Below are 18,837 nucleotides of genomic sequence, written 5' to 3' on the forward strand. Positions count from 1 at the left end.
AATTTATCATTCCTTGGACACCACAAATGCACTTGGCAACGGTGCAACAATTCCAATAGCTAGGGTTGTTGGCTATGGAGTATTTATGTCATGGAACTTGGGCATTGGTTTTGAAACATGCTTAATGAATGACACAAGTGGATCATCAGAACTCTTATCTCACCCAAATGTGATGAGCTTTTTCTTACCAAACAGGTGAGTTTACTCTCAGCACACTGTTGTCAGTAAGTAGGGTTGGAATGAAGCTTTTTCATGAGCTTATTGATCTCAACAAGCTGTTTACAGGATGGCATTGATAGGACTTGCAGACTATACATACATGTTGGCTGGTCAAACCCTGAAGCTTTTGACACAAGGTTTTCGATTTCATGGTGAGATTGACTTTTAAGTGTCGAATGACTGCAGCTAATATTGCATCACAGGCGCCTCATAACTGGAACTCGACGACGTGCAGCCACCATTTCATTCATCAGTGCAATTTGATTCAGGAGCTGGCTTATCCTCTGCATGATTAGTAAGTGCATGAAACAGCATCCCACGATTATATCGATAGCGGAAAGCACCTATATATATGTTCTCTTTTTAAATTTTAAATATTTTAATTATTATTATTTTTGCAAAACAACAGACTATAGATTATATTAATTATTTGATCGAGAAGCCAAAGTTAGGTATGATAAAAGTAGAAGGCCGATCGATCACCTGATCCTTGTCCTTGTTGAGCAGGAGGAGGAGCTCCTTCTCCCACCGGTGTCGCCGACTCAGGTACATCATGAGCCCTGCGAACCCGGCTACGGCGGCGAGCCACCAGCCTTCACCTCCGCTCCAACCGCTCCCTTTTCCTCTCCAAAGAGGAATCCTCGAGCACACCATCTCGAGCCCCGTTTCAAGAGACCTCCTTCCCGAACCCGACAAAGCACACCGCTGCATCACAGCTCTCTCTTCCTCCTCCTCCTCCTCTATCTTCTCCTCGTTCTCTACCGCAGAAGCCGACATCTCGACGCCAAGGTGCGCGTGAGGGTGGAGGTCGAGACCCTCGTGGAGATTGGGTGGGAATACAGCATTCCCCTCCTCCGCCAGGTGCGGCCGCTCAACATGCTCCCACTCGTCCGACACAGCCGCCTCCGTCATCCCGGCGAAGCTTTCACTGCCGCCGCTGACGGAGGAGAACAACTCCATCGCCTCCCCCGCGCCACCCATCAACGGAGCGAGGCAATACTATGGCCCGCGTCCGACGTCATGATGCCGCCAATAAGAAAGCACGTCCCTTTTTTCGACGGGTATGTTTCTCGCGGCCAAAAAACAGAAATTTTGCCTGAGATATTTTCTCCCTGTGATGCGATGGCTTTCTTGGATTTTTATAGAAATGGAAGATATTTCATCTCAAATATCTCAGTAGGTTCTATGATCCAATCTAATTAGTAATGTGGTCAAGTTCAAATTAACCAATTCATGGCTCTAATACTTTTGATTCTCGGTTAAAAATTGGAATCATTCTAATAGAAATAATTTATGTTATTATTATTATTATTATTTAGTAGGTACTAACTAATTTATTTGATAAAGATTTGATAGATTATTACAAAATTCGAAACTCAATCCACTATGATTATATTTAATATTTAATTTAGTAAAAATAAAAATAATAATGACATAAACTAAAGCTTCAATTAACTTACACTATGATGTAAAGTTTTTGAGATATAAACATACATATGTTAAATTTATATAAAATTTAAATTAAAGACCGATGTCTTCATTTGTGATAAATGTATCTATTTTTCTTCGATTTATCATATTTGATCTATATATATCGGAACATGTTCTCATGTGTCGTAGTAATCGACATATAAATGTTATATACCGGAACATGTTTCTATATACCGGAACGGCGCATCTAACGTCGCACTCGCCTCTTTTTGGGCTCCATCGCGGTCGTTTCTTCTTTGGTTTGCTGCCGTGCGAAGGAAGAGGAAGAGATTCTGATTCCATGGGCACTCCAGTCTCTTCTGCTGCCTTCCCTTCCGAATGCCGTGGAGATTCGACGCTGCCTTCCCCTGCCTTTTACCGCGCCGTTTATTCCCAGGTGAGTTGGGTTCCACTGGCAGGCGCCTAATTTGTTCGATGAATTAACCTTTTTATTCGTCGGTGTGTGCAGATTGAAGAGGTTGGTTGGGAGCACCTGATGGGAGCAGCGGAAGATCTGTCATGTCTCACCTTCCGACGCTTGTAAGGCTGAGAAGTCGAATGATTTATTGCTATGAACCCTTCTTTTATGTGCCCGTTCCAGTCATGTAAGAAGTTGTAGGGACAAGGATCGCCGTTTCAGGTACCGGACCCGTTTTGGTGATCTAGTCGGACCGGTACATACTGATCATTACCGGTGTAGCGTGTGTAGATACACCAGTACATGCCGGAGAGGAAGAAAAGGAAGGAGTTGTGGAGGAAGAAGGAAGAACAGGAGATGGTGGAGGAAGAGGAGATAGGAATACATGTGAGAAGCGGGGCGGTGGAGGAATATGAGGCAGGAGGAAGCAGGAAGAAAGAAGAGGGTAATTAGGGCAAAGGCGGTGCATGGCGGCTGTGTGCGACAGTGTGTGGCAAGGTTCCAGTGTGCTTGCGAAGTAGAGGTCGCGTTGAGAAGTAGAGGTTGCGGCGCGTGTGTGTGTGTGAAGCGGTCACGGCATGCGTGAAAAGCGATTAGGGGTTAGGAAAATTTCCTATTTATATGAGCGGACCAGACTGTCTGAAACTTGGGCGGTCTGTGTATCCATTGATGACCGGACCGGTATGTACCACCTGTTTCGTCCAAGCAAAATGTCCATTAGCTACGGTTGATGGATATTAAATGGTGTCGATTTAATCATCAAAACATGAACTGTGTGCGAGTAAATTTTTGTACAAGGGCGATGAAGTCTGGATTAAGAGGTTTTTAGATATATGTCAATATTCTTTTTGTTGGTACATTAGTTTTCTTGTGCATAGGAAGAATAATAAAGGAAGTTGAATGATTAAATCCACGGTTTTCTAACAAAGATCAAGGATCATTTAACTCCGAGCCACATTTCTTTTTCAAAGATGTCTGATAGCTTACTTGATAAAGATCTTGACTGTTAATAGCAAAGCCGTGGGATCAAATCTCATTTTTACTATTTACCTTGCCAAAAAGACTGCTGCTTTTAACAACTTTTGCGTAACTAAAAGGAACATTACAAAAAAAAAAAGGTTGTTTAGACATGAGAGATATGTTTTAACATTTATATTCTAGGAATCTCTGGAAGAGAGGATCATAAGCAAAATTCTGAAGCATGCATGCTTTGTTCCAGTCATGAGCATGTAAATTCTGTACAATATGGGCTGAATTAGGATGGGTTGATAGTATGGCTTCCAGACGACCTTTATAAATAGAACCTTATGGTTTGAAGTCAAGGCTAATATAAAGAGCTTATATGAAGAATGAAAGAAAGGATTTTTATAACTTAGCTCCTATCATTCATCGTGTAACTGGCTAGCTACTACCTTAATTCTTATTCTTTTTTTTTTCTTGATTTTGTTCTTTCGTCACTATAACGATGTCATTTTGCTTGTCTTTTATGATTAGAGATAAGAAGGGACGAGTGCACATATTAGAGATATCATTACCTCGTAACTATCCCGAATCTTCGCCTACTATTGCTGCGGTAAGTTCAGTGACTTACTCCTCTTTCAAGCTGTTTATATTTTATTATGGTCTTGCTGTAATAAAATGATGTATTTAAATGCTTACCACTTTTTGGCACTCTATCTCTTGAGTTTTTATGAGTTCATCGTGTCCTTTTTCGAATCCATCCTGTATCTCCGTACACTTAATTGACTAAATCTCCTTTGTGTTTATCAGGAACACATAATTGCCATATATTTTGTTCTCTCATGAGACTTCTTAGAGAGAATGCTACTAATTGCATTGTCTAGGCCCTTTGGCATACCAATTGAATGTCTATGCTGCATAGCAGTTTGTTCAATTACACTAAACATTACACAATATGTAATATGTATTTCTACTTTCGTGATGTAGACATATATTCTTATTCTCTTATTCGCCTGCAATAATATTTTTTACTCAATGTTATAATTAGCTAATTTTACTTGAAAACCTTTCTCAAATTATCACTGTACTTTTGAAGTGCTATAATATATTTATCCACTGAAAAACACCGTCTAAAGTTTCAACTAATGTGTCAACTGAAATACACTTTGCCTTCAGGATGTACCTTGTATCAATGAGGTGGTGTGGTCCGAAAAGTCAAGATTGAAAGATGTTGTGCAACAATTTGATGAGGTACAAGAAGCTTTACATGTTCTAGTGTTTTCTTTTACCCTGCTATATATGTACCCCGCCACTTGATCATGCAGAACTGTTCCTTTAGTGTGAGCATTATGTGACTGCAAGTATGCACAGCATTTGCAGAAGTTGCAGGAATTTTGGTCTACCATGGATGACATTGATAGAGATCTCTGTGTTGTTTATCCGAAGGAATCATCTCTTGCAACATCATATTGTCAGATTGGACTTGGTAAGATTTTTGAACACATTCAAATGATGACACTACTGTAGTTATTAGTACATTATCAATTGATAATGAATAGTGTTGTCACTCTTTCAGGCAATGACTGCTATCTTTTATTACATATCAGTACTTCAAGCCCAAGGTCTTTACCAGAGTAGGTTTCACTAAGAAGCTGTAGCTTTGGCTTAATATACATTGTTTAAAACTAAGTGATCTCCAGGTGTCGTTTCTTTGGTCCAGACTCAGCTGTAGTTTTAATGAGGAATAACTGGAAGAAGAATGCTATAAAATGGTAAATTCTAATCTTTCAATGGTTTGTTTTATTTAGAATTCTGCAAATCCTCAATAGGAGTAGAGCACTTTGATATTGAAGGTAGCAAACTGTTCATGAATTTTACCATAAAAGATTTTCTAGTCACAAGCTAGTGCTAGATGAGGCAATTAATGCAATATGCAAATATTTTTTATATATTTTATAAAGAAACAATTATAGTACAAATCATGTGGTAGTTCATTTATTGTTGAGTTGAAACTCATCTTTTGCTTAAGTAATCATATCATACATACAATCTAGTTACAAAGCTAGTGAGCAACATTTAACTGTAGCAGAATATTGCCAAAATTCTGCTTATTGGAGATTACCAGATTTGCTTCTTCAATAAATCTGGCAATCTAGCGAGCAACCAGATGAGGAAGCTAGTGAGCAACATTTTGCTACTTTATTGAATAAGCAATATGCTCAATTCTACTCAATGTCAGGTTTATCTGATATTTCTGTTCAATTCTTTTGCAATATTGGGTTGGTCAGACTACCCTGGTTCTGATGGTCTTGACAACCCCTGAATTGCCCTGTCAATAAATTGGTGAACATCTCATCAGCCCAGACATTCCATGCAAAGTCAGGATAATTAGATTACTTCCATTTGAAAGCTGAGCTACAATACATGTATATAAAATAAATTTATTGGTATACAATTATTTAAACTGAACATATGAATGAAGAAAACAAAATGTTTAATCAGATTGGAGCGTCTATTATAATCACTCCATTCTATGGTATTCAGTTATGAATGTATACTTCTCTCTTATTTTTGGGAAAAGGTATAGAATCTTTACCGTCAAAACATCAAATTTGCAAGATGTAATAACTGCTTGATGATGGACAGGAAAGTTGACAAACCATTCCACGAGAATCTGGCAGCACTTTTGGAGAGAGAACTACCTGGCCCTTCTGTGAGCAGTAAAGATGATGGGCAAGTTGATTGCGGAATTTGCTATGCTCAGTACTTGCCAGTTGGTAATGTTAGTTATGCATGTCGCTTAATCATACATTTCCCTGCTGAATATATTAGTAACTTGATATTTCTGAAGACGATGAACTTGGAGCTAACAGCGGAAGTGCACCGGACTATACCTGCAAAAATCCTAGTTGCAGTAAAGCTTTTCATACCGTATGCCTCAGAGATTGGCTGCATTCCATTACAACAACGAGGAAGTGTGTACATTTCGGCCAGTCATCGGCATCGTTGTTTGTTAATTTATATTTTAAGTTCATGTTATCCGAGTTGTCTTTATGTGTTTCTGTGTCTCTTTTCTCAGGTCATTTGATGTTCTGTTTGGAGACTGCCCCTATTGTTCTGAACCTGTCGCAGTTAAAGTTAATAACTGACATTAATTCAGAGATTAACAACTCATTATCTACCACAAGAATGTGTCAGTTCTGGACTTGTGTAAGAGAGAGAGAGAGATTTGTACATCAAATTATCCTTTTTGTTGCTTCGATCGTCGGATTACATTATACTTGTGGTGATTACATTATATGCATTTATCCTTTGTGGATTCTGTGCCGTATGCAGCAGGGTTAGTCCTTTTGGTAAATCGAAGAGTCATACAAGTTCATGATCACGAGGAGGGCCCCATCAAATCAATTGATCAAGTGGTCCAGAATGAAATCATGTTGACAGCTGCCACCACCATTAATCTGGTTTGAGAAGGTGCGTAACGGTCTGCTTTCACAACCAGCCTAGACTTCTCTGCCTTCTTTTGCCGCAAAAGTGTAAGCTTTGCGTGCGCCATCAGCTAAATAGACGCTGCCAGCCTTTTTATTCTTCGCAGTGGCAGTTTCCATTCCAAGCCAAAGCCTTTTGATGATTCGCTGATGGCAATGGCACCAGAGCTTAGAGAGCAGCATCCAAGGAGCCATCAAAAAGCTCTTAAACCAGGTAACCTCTGATGGTGACAACTCTGCTTGTACTGGGTTGTATTCATCTTTATGTTTCTAAGGGTATTGCCATGAATACAAACTTGTGAAGAACATACGTTCCATTTTTTCTAGTTTGGAAATGCATTGCCATCAAACTATTTGTGCTAACCAAGTCAAAGCTTTAAGTGATCTCTTTGTTGGTGGAAACCAGCGAGAAGCCAAAGAGATTGTAAAGACAGATGACTGCTAAATGCTGTTTTTTTTGTTTTTTTACCTAGCAGCATGTAGGAAGTAAGAACAAGAAAAAGGTTGCAATCTAAACCATACTAATATACTGATATGACAAAATCTCTGTTCTTTTTAAGGAAGATTTTCGAATGTGTTCTTATGAACAACATGCATTGTTCAAAGGTCACATTCTCTCTCCCGCAGTCTCCTCTGCTGTCAAGAGAAAAGAGCTTTGGCGTGTGGGAGGGGGGGACTGCTCAGCAGAGCTATACTGCAAGCAAAACGCAAAACTTAGCAGCCAGCGTTGTGTGATACTGGTCACAGTGGACACAGCAAAGTCATAACTCACAGCTGTTATCTGAGTGTCTGCTTGTGAGGAGAATCCTCCCCCTTGACATCTGACCACCCTAGACTTTGTGGGTTCAGCCTTCCTGCTATTTTGAGTCATCGGTTAGTCTCCCAATCTCTCTCCCTCTCTCTTTCCAACTTTTGTGGTGATGGCTTGCAAGAGACATGGTTGATGGTTGGGAGTCTTCTTTCATGTTGCTTTCTGAAGTGTTTGGGGTGACTGAAAGTGTATCTCTTTCTCTCTCCAACTTTTGTGGTGATAGGTAGGCAGTAGACATGGTTGCTCTCTGATGCATCTGGGGTGATTGAGGGCTCATGGATCAATGTTGCTGAGGTTGGTTTGAAATTTTGCGTCCCTTTATTTCAGACTTGCTTTCTTTCTCTCTTTCTTGCAACCTCTGCACCAACTGTTGTGTGTGCTTTTGCTGCTGCTCTCCTCCCTCTGTTCTGTCCTTTCTCTCTGCCTGACTGATTGCCTAGCAAAGCAAGATTTTATGGTTATCAATGCATTCAAGACCTGAATCAGTAGTACGCCATTACAGATACTTATCTGCACTCGGGTACACCAGTAGCAATCATCCCCTCAATATTTTTCTCTCTTTTCCCTTCCAATTATTAAACTAAGAGAATCTCTCAGGACAAGACTGGACAACAAGAAGCACATCACTCCATATAAATATGTTGACATGTCTCACTTTTCCTCCCAACTCAGTAGCACTCAATCATGCTCATGAATTAGACAATGGCTCTCTTTAGCTGCTCCGTCAACCCTCCAAGGCATGTTCATCTCCTCTCATTGCTCCTCCTCTTGAGCTCCCTCCATCCCCTGTGTTTGACTGAAGGTAGATTTAGCTATATGTGGATAACACTTCAAGAGTTTTCCTGTACTTCTTTGGCATGACAGTTTATGCTTCTTTGGTTTCAGGTAGGCCATTTTTGATGCTTCAGGAGGTTGTGAAGGTTAGATTCTGGTCACCAAGTACTCCTTTGTTCTTATCAACTCTCTGGGTTTGCTTTTGATCACTGACTCCACATCTTGGCTTGAGTTTCAGGAGGGCGAAGAGATGAAGGTGGGGGAGGCGATGCTCGGATCGAGGCCGCCGAGATGTGAAGGAAGGTGCCTCACCTGTGGCCAGTGCGAGGCAATTCAAGTGCCTGCAGTCCCTCAGGAGACGAGTGGAACCAGGCATTTCTCCACAGCAATCACTGCAAGGGGTGATGACAGCTCCATCTACAAACCCCTGAGCTGGAAATGCAAGTGTGGGGGGATGATCCTCAACCCATGACCTGCTACAAACAGCAGTCTCGCATACTCATCTCTATGTGAATAGATAGATACCTGGAGCAGTGGCTTCCCCTTTGTCTCGTTCATGGCTTGTGTTCAGATCTCCTTGTACTGCGACAGGCAACATCCCTCCTTTTGTTTTATTACCTGGTGTGGGATCTCTAAGCTAGTTTTATGTGGGTATAATATACTACTGTAAACTCCTAACATATCTCATCTTCTGAGCCCTTTTAGGCTTTATTGTATGGAACACTTGTTCCACCAGTTGGTATTCATTTCTTTGTTGCTGTTCATGTTACCAGCTACCTTGCACAGAGTAGTAAGATAACTGGCACAACTATTTTGGCTATGCCATAGGCCATAACTCCTCCATGAAAGGTCAAGGCCCCATGATATGATGCCATTACCTTACAGTGTTGACAGGAACAAGGCAAGTAATGACTCTTCCAACACTCTTCCCAAAACCTAGATTTACCAAACAAGGGTTAAGAGATTACTTTCTGCAGGTTATTAAACTTGCTTGCCGTCGAGAATACATGGGCTTGGTTGTAGCTGTGGGCTATAGGAAGTACATTCTGATGGGACTCACCCATGACATGAAAGGATTAAAGTCATCTCTATGCTTCCTCCTCTGCCCATAGGCCACCAATCATCTCTCTCCTTTTCTCTCTCTTTCCTCTTTGAGCACATGGAACAGAATTTTAGGAATTTGAATCGATTTCATAGCAAAAAAGAAAAGGAAAAAAAAACTACATCTTTGATATTGTGAGCTTTTTTCTGAAGAAAATGAAGAAAAATTCATACTCTGGTTTATAACTGCACATAAAATCCTTTTTCACCCTATCATTTCAATCGAGAATTTGATCTGAGACATCTTTTTTGATCCCATTTCTCTATCAACTTATGTTTTATTTGAATTATTTTTTATCTTTTTGAGATTACCTTATCACAGAAACTTGTTAGTATGAAAGAATATAAAGCATTTTAGCCGTACCCGATGACTTACCCGCACCATAACCGGAGGACCGCAGGTGGGTCCAACGGTGACTGCAGTCGTCGAAAGCCAAGTAGAAACCAATGCAAGAAATAAACGGATCCGGGTTCAATGTCGGTAACGGATTCGGGTTCGACCATCGATAAAGATAGGAGAGGTGTTCGGATTTGGGGTCAAATAACGGGTTCGGGTTTGCTCACCGTACCGACCCGTGCAAGAAGCAGATTAATCCGCTGAAATCGAGAGGGTGGAAGCTAACCATCCATGGCGGCGTCAATGGCGAGATCCGGCCTTCGATCGGCGTCGCTTCTTCTTCGCGGGGGAGCGAAGGGACGCGCTGGCGCCCCAACCAAGAGGAGCTTCTCCGCCTCTGCTCACGATGACGCCTGTAACATTTTGTTCATCTCGCTATCTCGTTCGATTTCGATTAGGTTTCGATCGGTTTAATCCCGATCTGCGGTTCGTAGTAACGACTTGAGGTTTCGTGTATTTTGGTGTGGAATCTGTGCTTAGTTGTTGCGATACTTGCAGACGAGACCGCCAAATGGGAGAAGATAACGTATGCCGGGATCGTGACTTGCACGACCCTCGCGATCTATAACCTCTCCAAGGGTCACCACCACGGCGAAGAACCACCGGTATTCTTTCAATTTTCCCTCCTCCATCCTTTGTTGTTTTATGTGATGATCAAATGGATGACCTTTTTCTAATCGGGTTAATCTTCATTGTCAGGCTTACCCTTATTTGCACATTCGCAACAAGGAATTCCCTTGGGGTCTGTTCTCTTTGCCCTTTTTTCTCCTTAAGTGACGGCACTAATGGTTTCTAGTTTCTTCATTGTATGCTTAGCGTCATAGCAATTTTCTTGGTCAGATTGTTGCTTATTATGTCAGAAATGCTTCTTGTGGATAGATACGGTTGAGTTTGAGTGTTCTCATAGTAGTAATTTTGATGAACTAGAAGAACAGGTCACCTAGGAATCACCAACCACGTTACTCTTCGTTACCATGCATGAATTGATGTGATTTTGAAAAGAGATATAATCCTAGAAAAAGTGTTAAGAGTCCTGCTCTCTATGCATATCAATTCTTATCTGGTTCCTATCATTCACCTTTTTTTTTTCTTTCTTCGCCAACTAAGAAGCTCAATCTTTTTGAGCATCATCTGTTTGATTTACTTTTTAAAGCTTGGTATCATCTTTCTGAACTAAACTTTCACGAAGTTGGACTTGGTTGAAGATCGCTGTTTTTTAGCATGTTATTCCACACACAATGCGACTCTCTTGTTTGTGTTATGTGCAGCGTGTGTTTCTTCCCTTCCTGTGCCTCATGGTTTAGATAGTTGTTTGCTCTCTTTCTAGATCTTGTTTCGTAATCTGAAATCAGGGAACTTAGGAAGCAAGTTGTTTTATAGCACCTTTGATCTCGTCTAATAACCCAGTAGAATGAAAGCTCATCACTAAAAAAAAGGGCTTCTCAATGAATGTATATATGAATCAAGTTTGATAGCTGCTAAGTTACTTGTTTCCTTCATAGTCTAACTTTTTTTTTTTGGTACTTTTAGAATTCCCTTTGCACCAATTTTGCAGGTTTCATCATATTGTAAGTTAAATGACAGTGATTAACCTGACACATATAAAAGCTCTCAAAGATATCAAGATATTACTATCTATATGAGTTGATGTAATTGGCTTGAGCTACTTAACTGGAGCTTATAGTATACCTCTTTAGGCTTATATACAATGCCCTCATTCTGCAATATGTTAGGTAAGATCGATAAAAAAATGAGGTCCATCCAAATAAAATAACAAGAACCATACTTATAATACCCCAAGTTTAGTCCCGCATTGGAAATAGGAGAACATTTAAGGTCGTTTGTATGTAACTTGAGAACTAAGTATACTACCTTTTTAACTTGAGAACTAAGTATTTTGGATTAGTGGTTCAAACTCAATATGTTAGTAGATCGGTTATCTCATCGAATGGGACTATTTTGGACTATGTTGGTCTTTATGATATTTGGTATGGGGTTCAGAACGGACAAGTTTGTTCATATCCGGTTGAAATTTATCTTTTTGGAGTAGGTTGATTGTTGGCCAACTAAATTGTATGATTGGTTGGAATTGATCCAACATTCATTTGACTAACCAACAGAAGTCAAAAATCAACATGAGCAATACTTGGTTCAGATAGAGTGGTCATGTCTTAATCAATTGGCAAATAATTGCTAGAACAGGTTTAAACCTGCCAAATCGGAGTCAGGTGGATCCTAATCTAATCTGGTCGATTTGGACATATTTGATTGCTTCCTACAAGAACTGATTTAGATTGGAAGTAGCAATTACATGTAATTTATGGTGGCCCTGATTGTAAGGTTTGAAGCAACGGGATCAGAATCAAAATCAGCCCTATGATCAACAACACTATACTGTGCTGCAGACTTAGCATATTGCATGACAGGTTTTCTTTTGGCAAAATTAACATACTCCCATGCTTTCCTTTTCGCATAGTGCTTATTTGGTCCTTTGTTTTGCTTCTTGTCATAAAAATGGTTCATTTGTTTCTTTTCTATTTTACTCAACCATTCATTGCATCTTTAGGAACTTATGTCTACTCTGCTTTGCCTTTATTTTGCTGCTTCTCATTTACAAGTGGTTCATTTGTTCCTTTTCTATTTTACTCAAGCATTCATTGCATCTTTAGGAACTTACATCTACTCTGCTTTGCACATTTGTTTTCATACACACACACACACACACACCCCTCTTTGTTTGTTTACCATTATTGATCTTTATCATATTTTGCTTCCAGGTCCCAATAGTCTTTTTGAGAAGAAGCATCATGCTGATCACTAGACAACCACTTCAGTGTTAATGTTCTTGTTTATTGTGTTTCATTGTTGAGAATGTCAGATCGTGGATCTACTTTGTGAAGCTGCTCTGCTTTAATATTGTGTTTCAATAAAGTTGTGGAATCTTATGATCTGAATGACATTCCAGCGACCCTGTTTTTAATCGTCATACTCGTTCATTCTGCGAGTGTCAGTATATTTTCAGTTGTTCTTGGAAAATTTTATCTACAGATGTATATGGTGGTGTATTTAGCGTGGAACACATCCATGCTACACTTATAATGAAATCGTATTAATAAATAGTTGGTCTTATCATATGCTCAATTCCAGTTATCAAATGATTATAATTTGGCAAACAACATATCATTACATTTGGTGCTTGTTTTCCTGTGTTGTTCACAGTCCAGGAAGGCAGCTTTGGACCTTTGGTGCCACCTTTCTTGTTCAAATGTATTGCTTCTGACATGGTGCTTCATTAATTCTATTACAGTACCCCTCCACCTCCACACATGAAATAAATCTATCTGCACCAAGCAGATCATCATGATTGAATTGGCCTTTGCATGAGACAGCAATTCACATTCTTAGAAGCAAAAGTTACCTTCGGTGGCTGCAAAATGTTTTGATGGATGTTTATGTTTCTGACCTGTTTTGATTTATATAAAGTAATTGCTATTCATTGGAATACATTTGTTATAAACCATATATGGTAGATATGTTCATGATCATTTTGACCATGTATGGTCGACTCCACACATGATATATCGATATATGACTCGTGTCATTTCGTACCAATGTATTGGCACATGATATATCGATATCGAGATCCGATGAAGAAGAAAAATGATATATCGATATCGAGATCCGATGAAGAAGAAAAAAGGAAAGGAATAAAAGAAGTGCAGCGATACGGTGGTCGGATATACCGTTGAAACCATACCGTTTCGGGCGGTACAACAATCCCTGCATATGATTCCCAGAATTTAGTACCTGTTTCTGTTTTAATATCATGTCTTGATGAGAGACCAATAGAACACAAACTGTGTTGCAAGACACTAGAGGCAACTGCTACTTTCAACACAGGAGGATGATTTGAAGCTCTGTTTGGGATAAACCCATCTGCTTCCATTCCTTTAGCTATTGCATGCTCAAACCATACACATGTAAAAGCTAAATGCAGGACAAATTTCCCCAACTATATCTAAAACATCATTACAGCTTTGCAGCATGCCATGGCATTAGCCATTTGTTAGCAGATAGCAGCAGCATGGCACAATAGAGCAGAATAGAATGCTTTTGCCCTTGTAGCCATGAGAAGCAAAAAGGAAGAACACAACATGACTGCCTCCGGGCACTACCAACTACACTTAATCTACTATGCTTCTGCAGCTTCCTGCTTACCGCTACGTATGTTTTGGATGTCCGGCGAATCAAAAAGTTCACCGCGTGCATCTCTATTTTTATCTGCGGCTAAACTGTTCGACGAATTGCCAGATTCCAGTTTAACGGATGTTCCATTCTCATATTGTGATTCTTCTGGTCCAGAAACCTTATCAGTCTTCTGAATTATCAGCCTCACTGCATTAGCTTGTCCATCGATTGATTGCTCGGTGCTAGTTTGATTTTGTGAAACTGTGGGATTAATTGGATCCAGCTTTACCATCTGGTTGGCCTGGGTTTCAATCCTATCTACCGATACTACAGTAGAATTCTTCTGACTCATTGAGAAAGCTGTAAAATTTTTCGCATCTCTGCCAGTTTGGTTGTTGATGATACTTGCAATTGTTGGAATAGGCTGCTGCTGCTGTTCCTTGTGGTTCTTGGATTCGCTTGTTGTTATATTTGCAGCCGACACATTTGCTGGAACGATCCTTGAATTGGTTCCCTGCGAATTATCGAGCAATTTGCTAGAACTCGAATCTTCGAGTGTTTCATTGGCAAAACTTCGAGCCTCTTCATCTCTTCTGTCTGCCATCTTGGATCCATTCTCATCCAGCTTCTTCAATCCTCCATCAACAGTTTCAGACTCTGCCTCATTCACCTTTGGCACATGAGCTACTGCACTGGATACATCATCAGCTCTAAAACTCCTCTCTCGTGCCTCCTGAGACCCTTCTCCATGTTCCACCTCTTGCACCATATGGGCTACCTCACTGGAGGCATCATCACCTCTGAAACTTATTTCTCGAGCCTTATGAAACGCCTCTTCATGATCTCGGTCCTCAAATGCATCCACATCCTTGGTCTCATCCTCACTCTCCTCACGAGTATCCTCTTCATCCTCGACCTTGTCGTGCTTAATTCCATGTTCTACCTTCTTATCATCCTCCTGCTCTTCTTGCTTGATCCGGTCCACTATGTTGACAGGATGAGACAGATCTTTCCTGCTAAACTTTGTGATGCCAAGCTGCCTCTCGTCGCCCTTGAATGAGAGCTTCGAGTCGCTCTCCTCGTATGCTTTCTTCTTGTACTGAGAGTAGTTCATCTGATAGATCAACCAGACAAAGATGGCAACCAACAGACATATTTGAAGAGCACTTTTGGGCTTGAGACCCCCCTTTCCTCTCTGATTCCTACTTGATACCTGCCTCAGCATGGTGATTCTGCTCAAGAAGATCTGTCACTCTTGAAATGCCTGCCCACAGGATGAAATGGAGGATCTCAGATGACAATGGTGGAAGCATATATTTAAGACTGTAACTCAATGTTCTCCTTTTCTCATTTAGGCACCAAAAGAATCCCAACATCACAGTGCAAAGAAAGATCAAAGTGACCTCTAACATCTCTATGTTCTACACAAAAGGCATATATCTTCTCATTTAGGCACAAAAAGAATCTCAACATCACAGTGCAAAGAAAGATCAAAGTGACCTCTAACCTCTCTATGCTCTGCACAAAAAGCAAATATTTTCTCATTTGGGCACAAAAAGAATCCCAACATCACAGTGCAAACAAAGATCAAAATGAACTCTAACATCTCTATGTTCTACACAAAAAGCATATATCTTCTCATTTACACAAAAAGAATCCCAACATCACAGTGCAAAGAAAGATCAAAGTGACCTCTAACATCTCTATGCTCTGCACAAAAAGCAGATATTTTCTCATTTGGGCATAAAAAGAATCCCAACATCACAGTGCAAAGAAAGGTCAAAGTGACCTCTAACATCTCTGAGACATGAGACAACCCAGTTTTTCTTGTTCCACTAGTTGATGATCTACACAAATTGTAAGAAACAACAGAACATATGATACATATTAGGCTCTCCAAAATTAAGAAGGGAAGCAGGCAAAACGAAAAGAGCACAAGGAAACTGGATGCAAATGCATTCATCAAATAATATACACACATATGATCCCAAGTTCCCAAAGCACAAAGCCAGGCCACCAAATATGAAAGTAGAACACCCAAAGAAGGAAAACAAACCCAAGGATGGAGTTCCCTCTCTCTTCTGTCGACTTCTGGAGGGGGAAAGACAGTGAGGACAGGAAAGAATTGATTGAGGTTCACTGTGGCCAAAAGTTAGAGGTCTCTCTCTCTCTCTCTCTCTCTCTCTCTCTCTCTCTCTCAACAGGAGACTTAGTGCTGGAAGTGTGCATGTCTGTTTGACCATATTTTGTGATCAGATCTGTGAGACATGGTAGGAAGGTGACAGAGTGTGATGTGGACATTGACCTCCACTGCTTTGTTTGTGGTGCAAGTGGGGACAGTCTAATCCAACCCAAAATCTAATTGGAGTTCTGTATTAATGTCTTTGCATCCATCCCAAACTTTAAATGAGACTGCATTCATATCACTTGATTGATTCAATCTCCTAAAACAAAATGACCAAAATGTATTCCACAGTGCTTGCATTTCTCAACCATCACCTCGAACAATAAAACCCTATCAAACCCCCACTCATCACATCGAGTTAGAACTGATCCCTTGAACAGTTGCTGGCACCCACCAGACTTGTTCAGGCATGTGTTCTTCGGATGCTGACTTCATCACTCAGCAATGGCAGAGATGACAGCTCGAATACAACTAAGAATCACGTCCAGGAATTGGGTGGCTCCAGTCGCTGGATTCAGGCATTTCTTGCAACGATGATGCGTAAGTGTACAGAGCACAAAGCCTGAAAAGATCCAAATGATGCCTTGGTTTACTGCCTCAAGTTAGCTCCTACTGAACTACTGGATTGCAGAAGATGAGGAACACAAGTTTTCTTGGTCACATGTATGCAAATATGAGCTTTGTTTTGTGCCATTGATGGTGCCAAGAGCATCGGTTGACATGAAACTCGTGTAGAATACTCCACGATCAACACTGTCTTGAACACTAACAAGACTTCAGAATGGTGGATTCCATGTTCAAGGAGCAGCAAACAGGGAAAGCTGCCATTTTTATGTCGCCGGTCAACCCATGCTCCATTTCATGGTTGATCGATAGATCTACCAGATCTGGATGGATAATTTGTGCTGACATCAGCTTAATAAAAAACATATTTCCATCTATATCATAGAATATTTCTTCTGATCGAAACTATCATAAAAACTCTTCAAACCATAATAATCATGATTATTAGTTGATTTACTATCAATGTAAAATAGTTTGAGGACGCACAGAAAAAGAAAATAACCTATAAATATTCAAAAATATATATTTTTTGATTTGATGACTAATTTTGCGTAACGTATTTTCTCTTTCTACGCTCGGGAAAGTACGGTTTTACCCTTCTTCGAATTATCCGATAAATAGTGTTTTTGGACATAAAAGAATGAGAGCCAAAATGTTGAATCGTGAAGCACACGAACAGAGCATAGATGGAAAAGTAAAAGCAAATGGGTACTCTGCGTTTGAACACCTGCCAACAGCATTGACGAATTCGTGTGGCCACCGAGAAAGTAGTACATGGCCCATAACACTGCCGATGCAGGCATCTCTACAGTACAGCTGACCAATATTGATTGGATCCTCTTGTTTTTTATAAAAAAAAATAAAAAATAAAAAAATTATTAAAAAAATATTATTGAAGAAGTGAAATAGCTTAAATACATTTTCTCAACATAATAGAGAGATTTTCTCGTATAGTTGAAGAAATCTTATCTTCTATCATGCTCCCGTAAGATGGTGCTCCTGTCAAGGATATCAATCTTGGATCGATGCAAAGAATGGTTTACGAGCGAGAGTCGTGAGTAGAGCAAAAGCAGATCGCTGTTGTTACTATGATTGTTGTTGCTGTGAGGGCATAGGCGTTCCTTTCGTTCCCCTTAAGTCCATCAACTGTTGACAGATCAACGAAGACTATCGCGGTGAGGAAGATGAGGATTGGCCATGGAGCCTCTTAGGAATTTGCTGCAGCGGCGTTAGTCGCTGGCCGAAGGCAAGGGCGAAGCTTTGCTTTTCTCAACGACGTTGGTCACTGACCAAAGGTAAAGAGCGAAACTTCGCTTTTCTCACTACTCATTTACTATGATAAAAATAATAGAAGGTAAGAAGCTTTATTGAAGAAGTGAAATAGTTTAAATACATTTCCTCAACATAATAGAGAGATTTTCTCGTATAGTTGAAAAAAATCTTATCTTCACGGTAAACTCAATCACCATCCAAAGCTCCTCGTGCTCAAGAACCAGAGGATTCAACTGCACCACACCCTCACGAGAGCAAGTCTGCAACTTGTTCTTGCGCATCTTTACCTTCCAAGCAAACAAAATAGCTTCCTTCTCAGCTTAACAGACAAAAAGATCAGCTTATGCCAAGTTTTCACTTTCGTTTGGATATATGATTCGGAGAGTCTCGGTCAAACTAGTCAGGATTAACATACATCAAAATTTCTAACATATGTCCTTATTCAAGTTTATTATCTTTTTACTCATCCGCATCTACTTATCTTTATTCGGTCAAACCATAGCTCTATCCTCTTTTTTTGTTTAAATATTTGACTAGTTTAAATCAAATTTTATCCATGTTGAAAATCTAGAAATGATGAGTTAGAGTCAAACTAATCATGATTAATTTATATCAAATCAAAAATTTATGTTTTTCACTTCTTAACGGTACGAGGATATCCTCTCAGTTTATCTCTTTTCATATTTATAACATATACGAAGGAGAAGACAAAGATCGAGAAATCTTTGGAGGTTGGATCACTTTTAGTACCTCAATTGCAAGTAGCTTTTGTTACAGGAAGCATACATTTATTCATATGTAGCTAAAATAGTCGAACAATATAAGACAATATTGGTTGAACATATATATAGCAACAGCAGCATCTGCATCTTCTGAGAGGATAACAATATAAGACAATAAATGTGATTCGATCTCGAACTGATATAATATATTATGTTGATTGACAAAAAAAAAAAATGTTTGTTTGGCTAATTTGGGATAATGGTAAGC

General features: G+C 39.9%; 5 protein-coding genes across 18 annotated transcripts; 3 read left to right on the top strand and 2 right to left on the bottom strand.

The window, feature by feature from the left end:
* Positions 1–142: 142 nt before the first annotated feature.
* LOC103984284 (uncharacterized) lies at positions 143–1,200 on the bottom strand. Its single transcript, XM_009401753.3, has 2 exons — positions 703–1,200; positions 143–503 (listed from the first exon to the last, which is right to left on the bottom strand). The coding sequence occupies exons 1-2, from the start codon at positions 1,198–1,200 to the stop codon at positions 417–419; spliced, it is 585 nt and encodes a 194-aa protein (XP_009400028.2). The 3' UTR covers positions 143–416.
* LOC103984285 (uncharacterized) lies at positions 1,151–7,844 on the top strand. Of its 13 annotated transcripts, none has more exons than XR_010486862.1 (12): positions 1,151–1,280; positions 1,968–2,086; positions 2,159–2,229; positions 3,602–3,680; positions 4,244–4,318; positions 4,439–4,553; positions 4,644–4,701; positions 4,768–4,839; positions 5,714–5,844; positions 5,919–6,769; positions 7,116–7,428; positions 7,590–7,844. XR_010486862.1 is itself a non-coding variant. In XM_009401754.3 (10 exons), the coding sequence occupies exons 1-10, from the start codon at positions 1,751–1,753 to the stop codon at positions 6,214–6,216; spliced, it is 1,131 nt and encodes a 376-aa protein (XP_009400029.2). In that variant the 5' UTR covers positions 1,645–1,750; the 3' UTR covers positions 6,217–6,398. The 13 variants fall into 13 exon arrangements, 1 of the variants encoding a protein (XP_009400029.2); XR_010486852.1 differs by lacking the exon at positions 1,151–1,280 and having other exon boundaries at positions 1,632–2,086; positions 5,919–6,541; positions 6,663–6,769; XR_010486854.1 differs by lacking the exon at positions 1,151–1,280 and having other exon boundaries at positions 1,632–2,086; positions 5,919–6,541; positions 6,663–6,769; positions 7,120–7,428.
* Positions 7,845–8,068: 224 nt separating this feature from the next.
* LOC103984286 (EPIDERMAL PATTERNING FACTOR-like protein 2) lies at positions 8,069–8,612 on the top strand. The gene is made up of 3 exons (XM_009401755.3): positions 8,069–8,168; positions 8,252–8,286; positions 8,379–8,612. The coding sequence occupies exons 1-3, from the start codon at positions 8,069–8,071 to the stop codon at positions 8,610–8,612; spliced, it is 369 nt and encodes a 122-aa protein (XP_009400030.2).
* A 1,182-nt stretch (positions 8,613–9,794) lies between these two features.
* LOC103984287 (cytochrome c oxidase subunit 6a, mitochondrial) lies at positions 9,795–12,779 on the top strand. Its single transcript, XM_009401756.3, has 4 exons — positions 9,795–9,993; positions 10,137–10,243; positions 10,338–10,380; positions 12,416–12,779. Exons 1-4 carry the CDS (start codon positions 9,870–9,872, stop codon positions 12,457–12,459), a joined length of 318 nt encoding a protein of 105 aa, XP_009400031.1. The 5' UTR covers positions 9,795–9,869; the 3' UTR covers positions 12,460–12,779.
* Positions 12,780–13,619: 840 nt separating this feature from the next.
* On the bottom strand, positions 13,620–16,033 carry LOC135582539 (uncharacterized). Of its 2 annotated transcripts, none has more exons than XM_065108317.1 (2): positions 15,883–16,033; positions 13,620–15,090 (listed from the first exon to the last, which is right to left on the bottom strand). In XM_065108317.1, the coding sequence occupies exon 2, from the start codon at positions 15,049–15,051 to the stop codon at positions 13,831–13,833; it is 1,221 nt and encodes a 406-aa protein (XP_064964389.1). In that variant the 5' UTR covers positions 15,052–15,090; positions 15,883–16,033; the 3' UTR covers positions 13,620–13,830. The 2 variants fall into 2 exon arrangements, with proteins under 2 accessions (XP_064964389.1, XP_064964390.1); XM_065108318.1 differs by having other exon boundaries at positions 15,806–15,894.
* Between the last annotated feature and the right edge of the window lie 2,804 nt (positions 16,034–18,837).

The sequence above is a fragment of the Musa acuminata genome, chromosome BXJ2-5 (assembly GCF_036884655.1).
Source record: "Musa acuminata AAA Group cultivar baxijiao chromosome BXJ2-5, Cavendish_Baxijiao_AAA, whole genome shotgun sequence".
In the NCBI taxonomy this organism is placed as follows: domain Eukaryota; kingdom Viridiplantae; phylum Streptophyta; class Magnoliopsida; order Zingiberales; family Musaceae; genus Musa; species Musa acuminata.

Bases quoted from the DNA above. Each gene is read 5' to 3' on its own strand.
- LOC103984284 (XM_009401753.3), bottom strand. From the start codon at position 1,200: ATGGGTGGCGCGGGGGAGGCGATGGAGTTGTTCTCCTCCGTCAGCGGC. The intron at 504-702 runs GTGATCGATCGG...CTAATCATGCAG, and splicing joins TCAACAAGGACAAGGATCAG to AGGATAAGCCAGCTCCTGAA.
- LOC103984285 (XM_009401754.3), top strand. From the start codon at position 1,751: ATGTCTTCATTTGTGATAAATGTATCTATTTTTCTTCGATTTATCATA. The intron at 5,845-5,918 runs GTAATGTTAGTT...ATATTTCTGAAG, and splicing joins TGCTCAGTACTTGCCAGTTG to ACGATGAACTTGGAGCTAAC. The intron at 6,043-6,146 runs GTGTGTACATTT...CTCTTTTCTCAG, and splicing joins TCCATTACAACAACGAGGAA to GTCATTTGATGTTCTGTTTG.
- LOC103984286 (XM_009401755.3), top strand. From the start codon at position 8,069: ATGGCTCTCTTTAGCTGCTCCGTCAACCCTCCAAGGCATGTTCATCTC. The intron at 8,169-8,251 runs GTAGATTTAGCT...CTTTGGTTTCAG, and splicing joins TCCCCTGTGTTTGACTGAAG to GTAGGCCATTTTTGATGCTT. The intron at 8,287-8,378 runs GTTAGATTCTGG...CTTGAGTTTCAG, and splicing joins TGCTTCAGGAGGTTGTGAAG to GAGGGCGAAGAGATGAAGGT.
- LOC103984287 (XM_009401756.3), top strand. From the start codon at position 9,870: ATGGCGGCGTCAATGGCGAGATCCGGCCTTCGATCGGCGTCGCTTCTT. The intron at 10,244-10,337 runs GTATTCTTTCAA...CTTCATTGTCAG, and splicing joins ACCACGGCGAAGAACCACCG to GCTTACCCTTATTTGCACAT. The intron at 10,381-12,415 runs GTCTGTTCTCTT...TTTTGCTTCCAG, and splicing joins CAACAAGGAATTCCCTTGGG to GTCCCAATAGTCTTTTTGAG.
- LOC135582539 (XM_065108317.1), bottom strand. From the start codon at position 15,051: ATGCTGAGGCAGGTATCAAGTAGGAATCAGAGAGGAAAGGGGGGTCTC.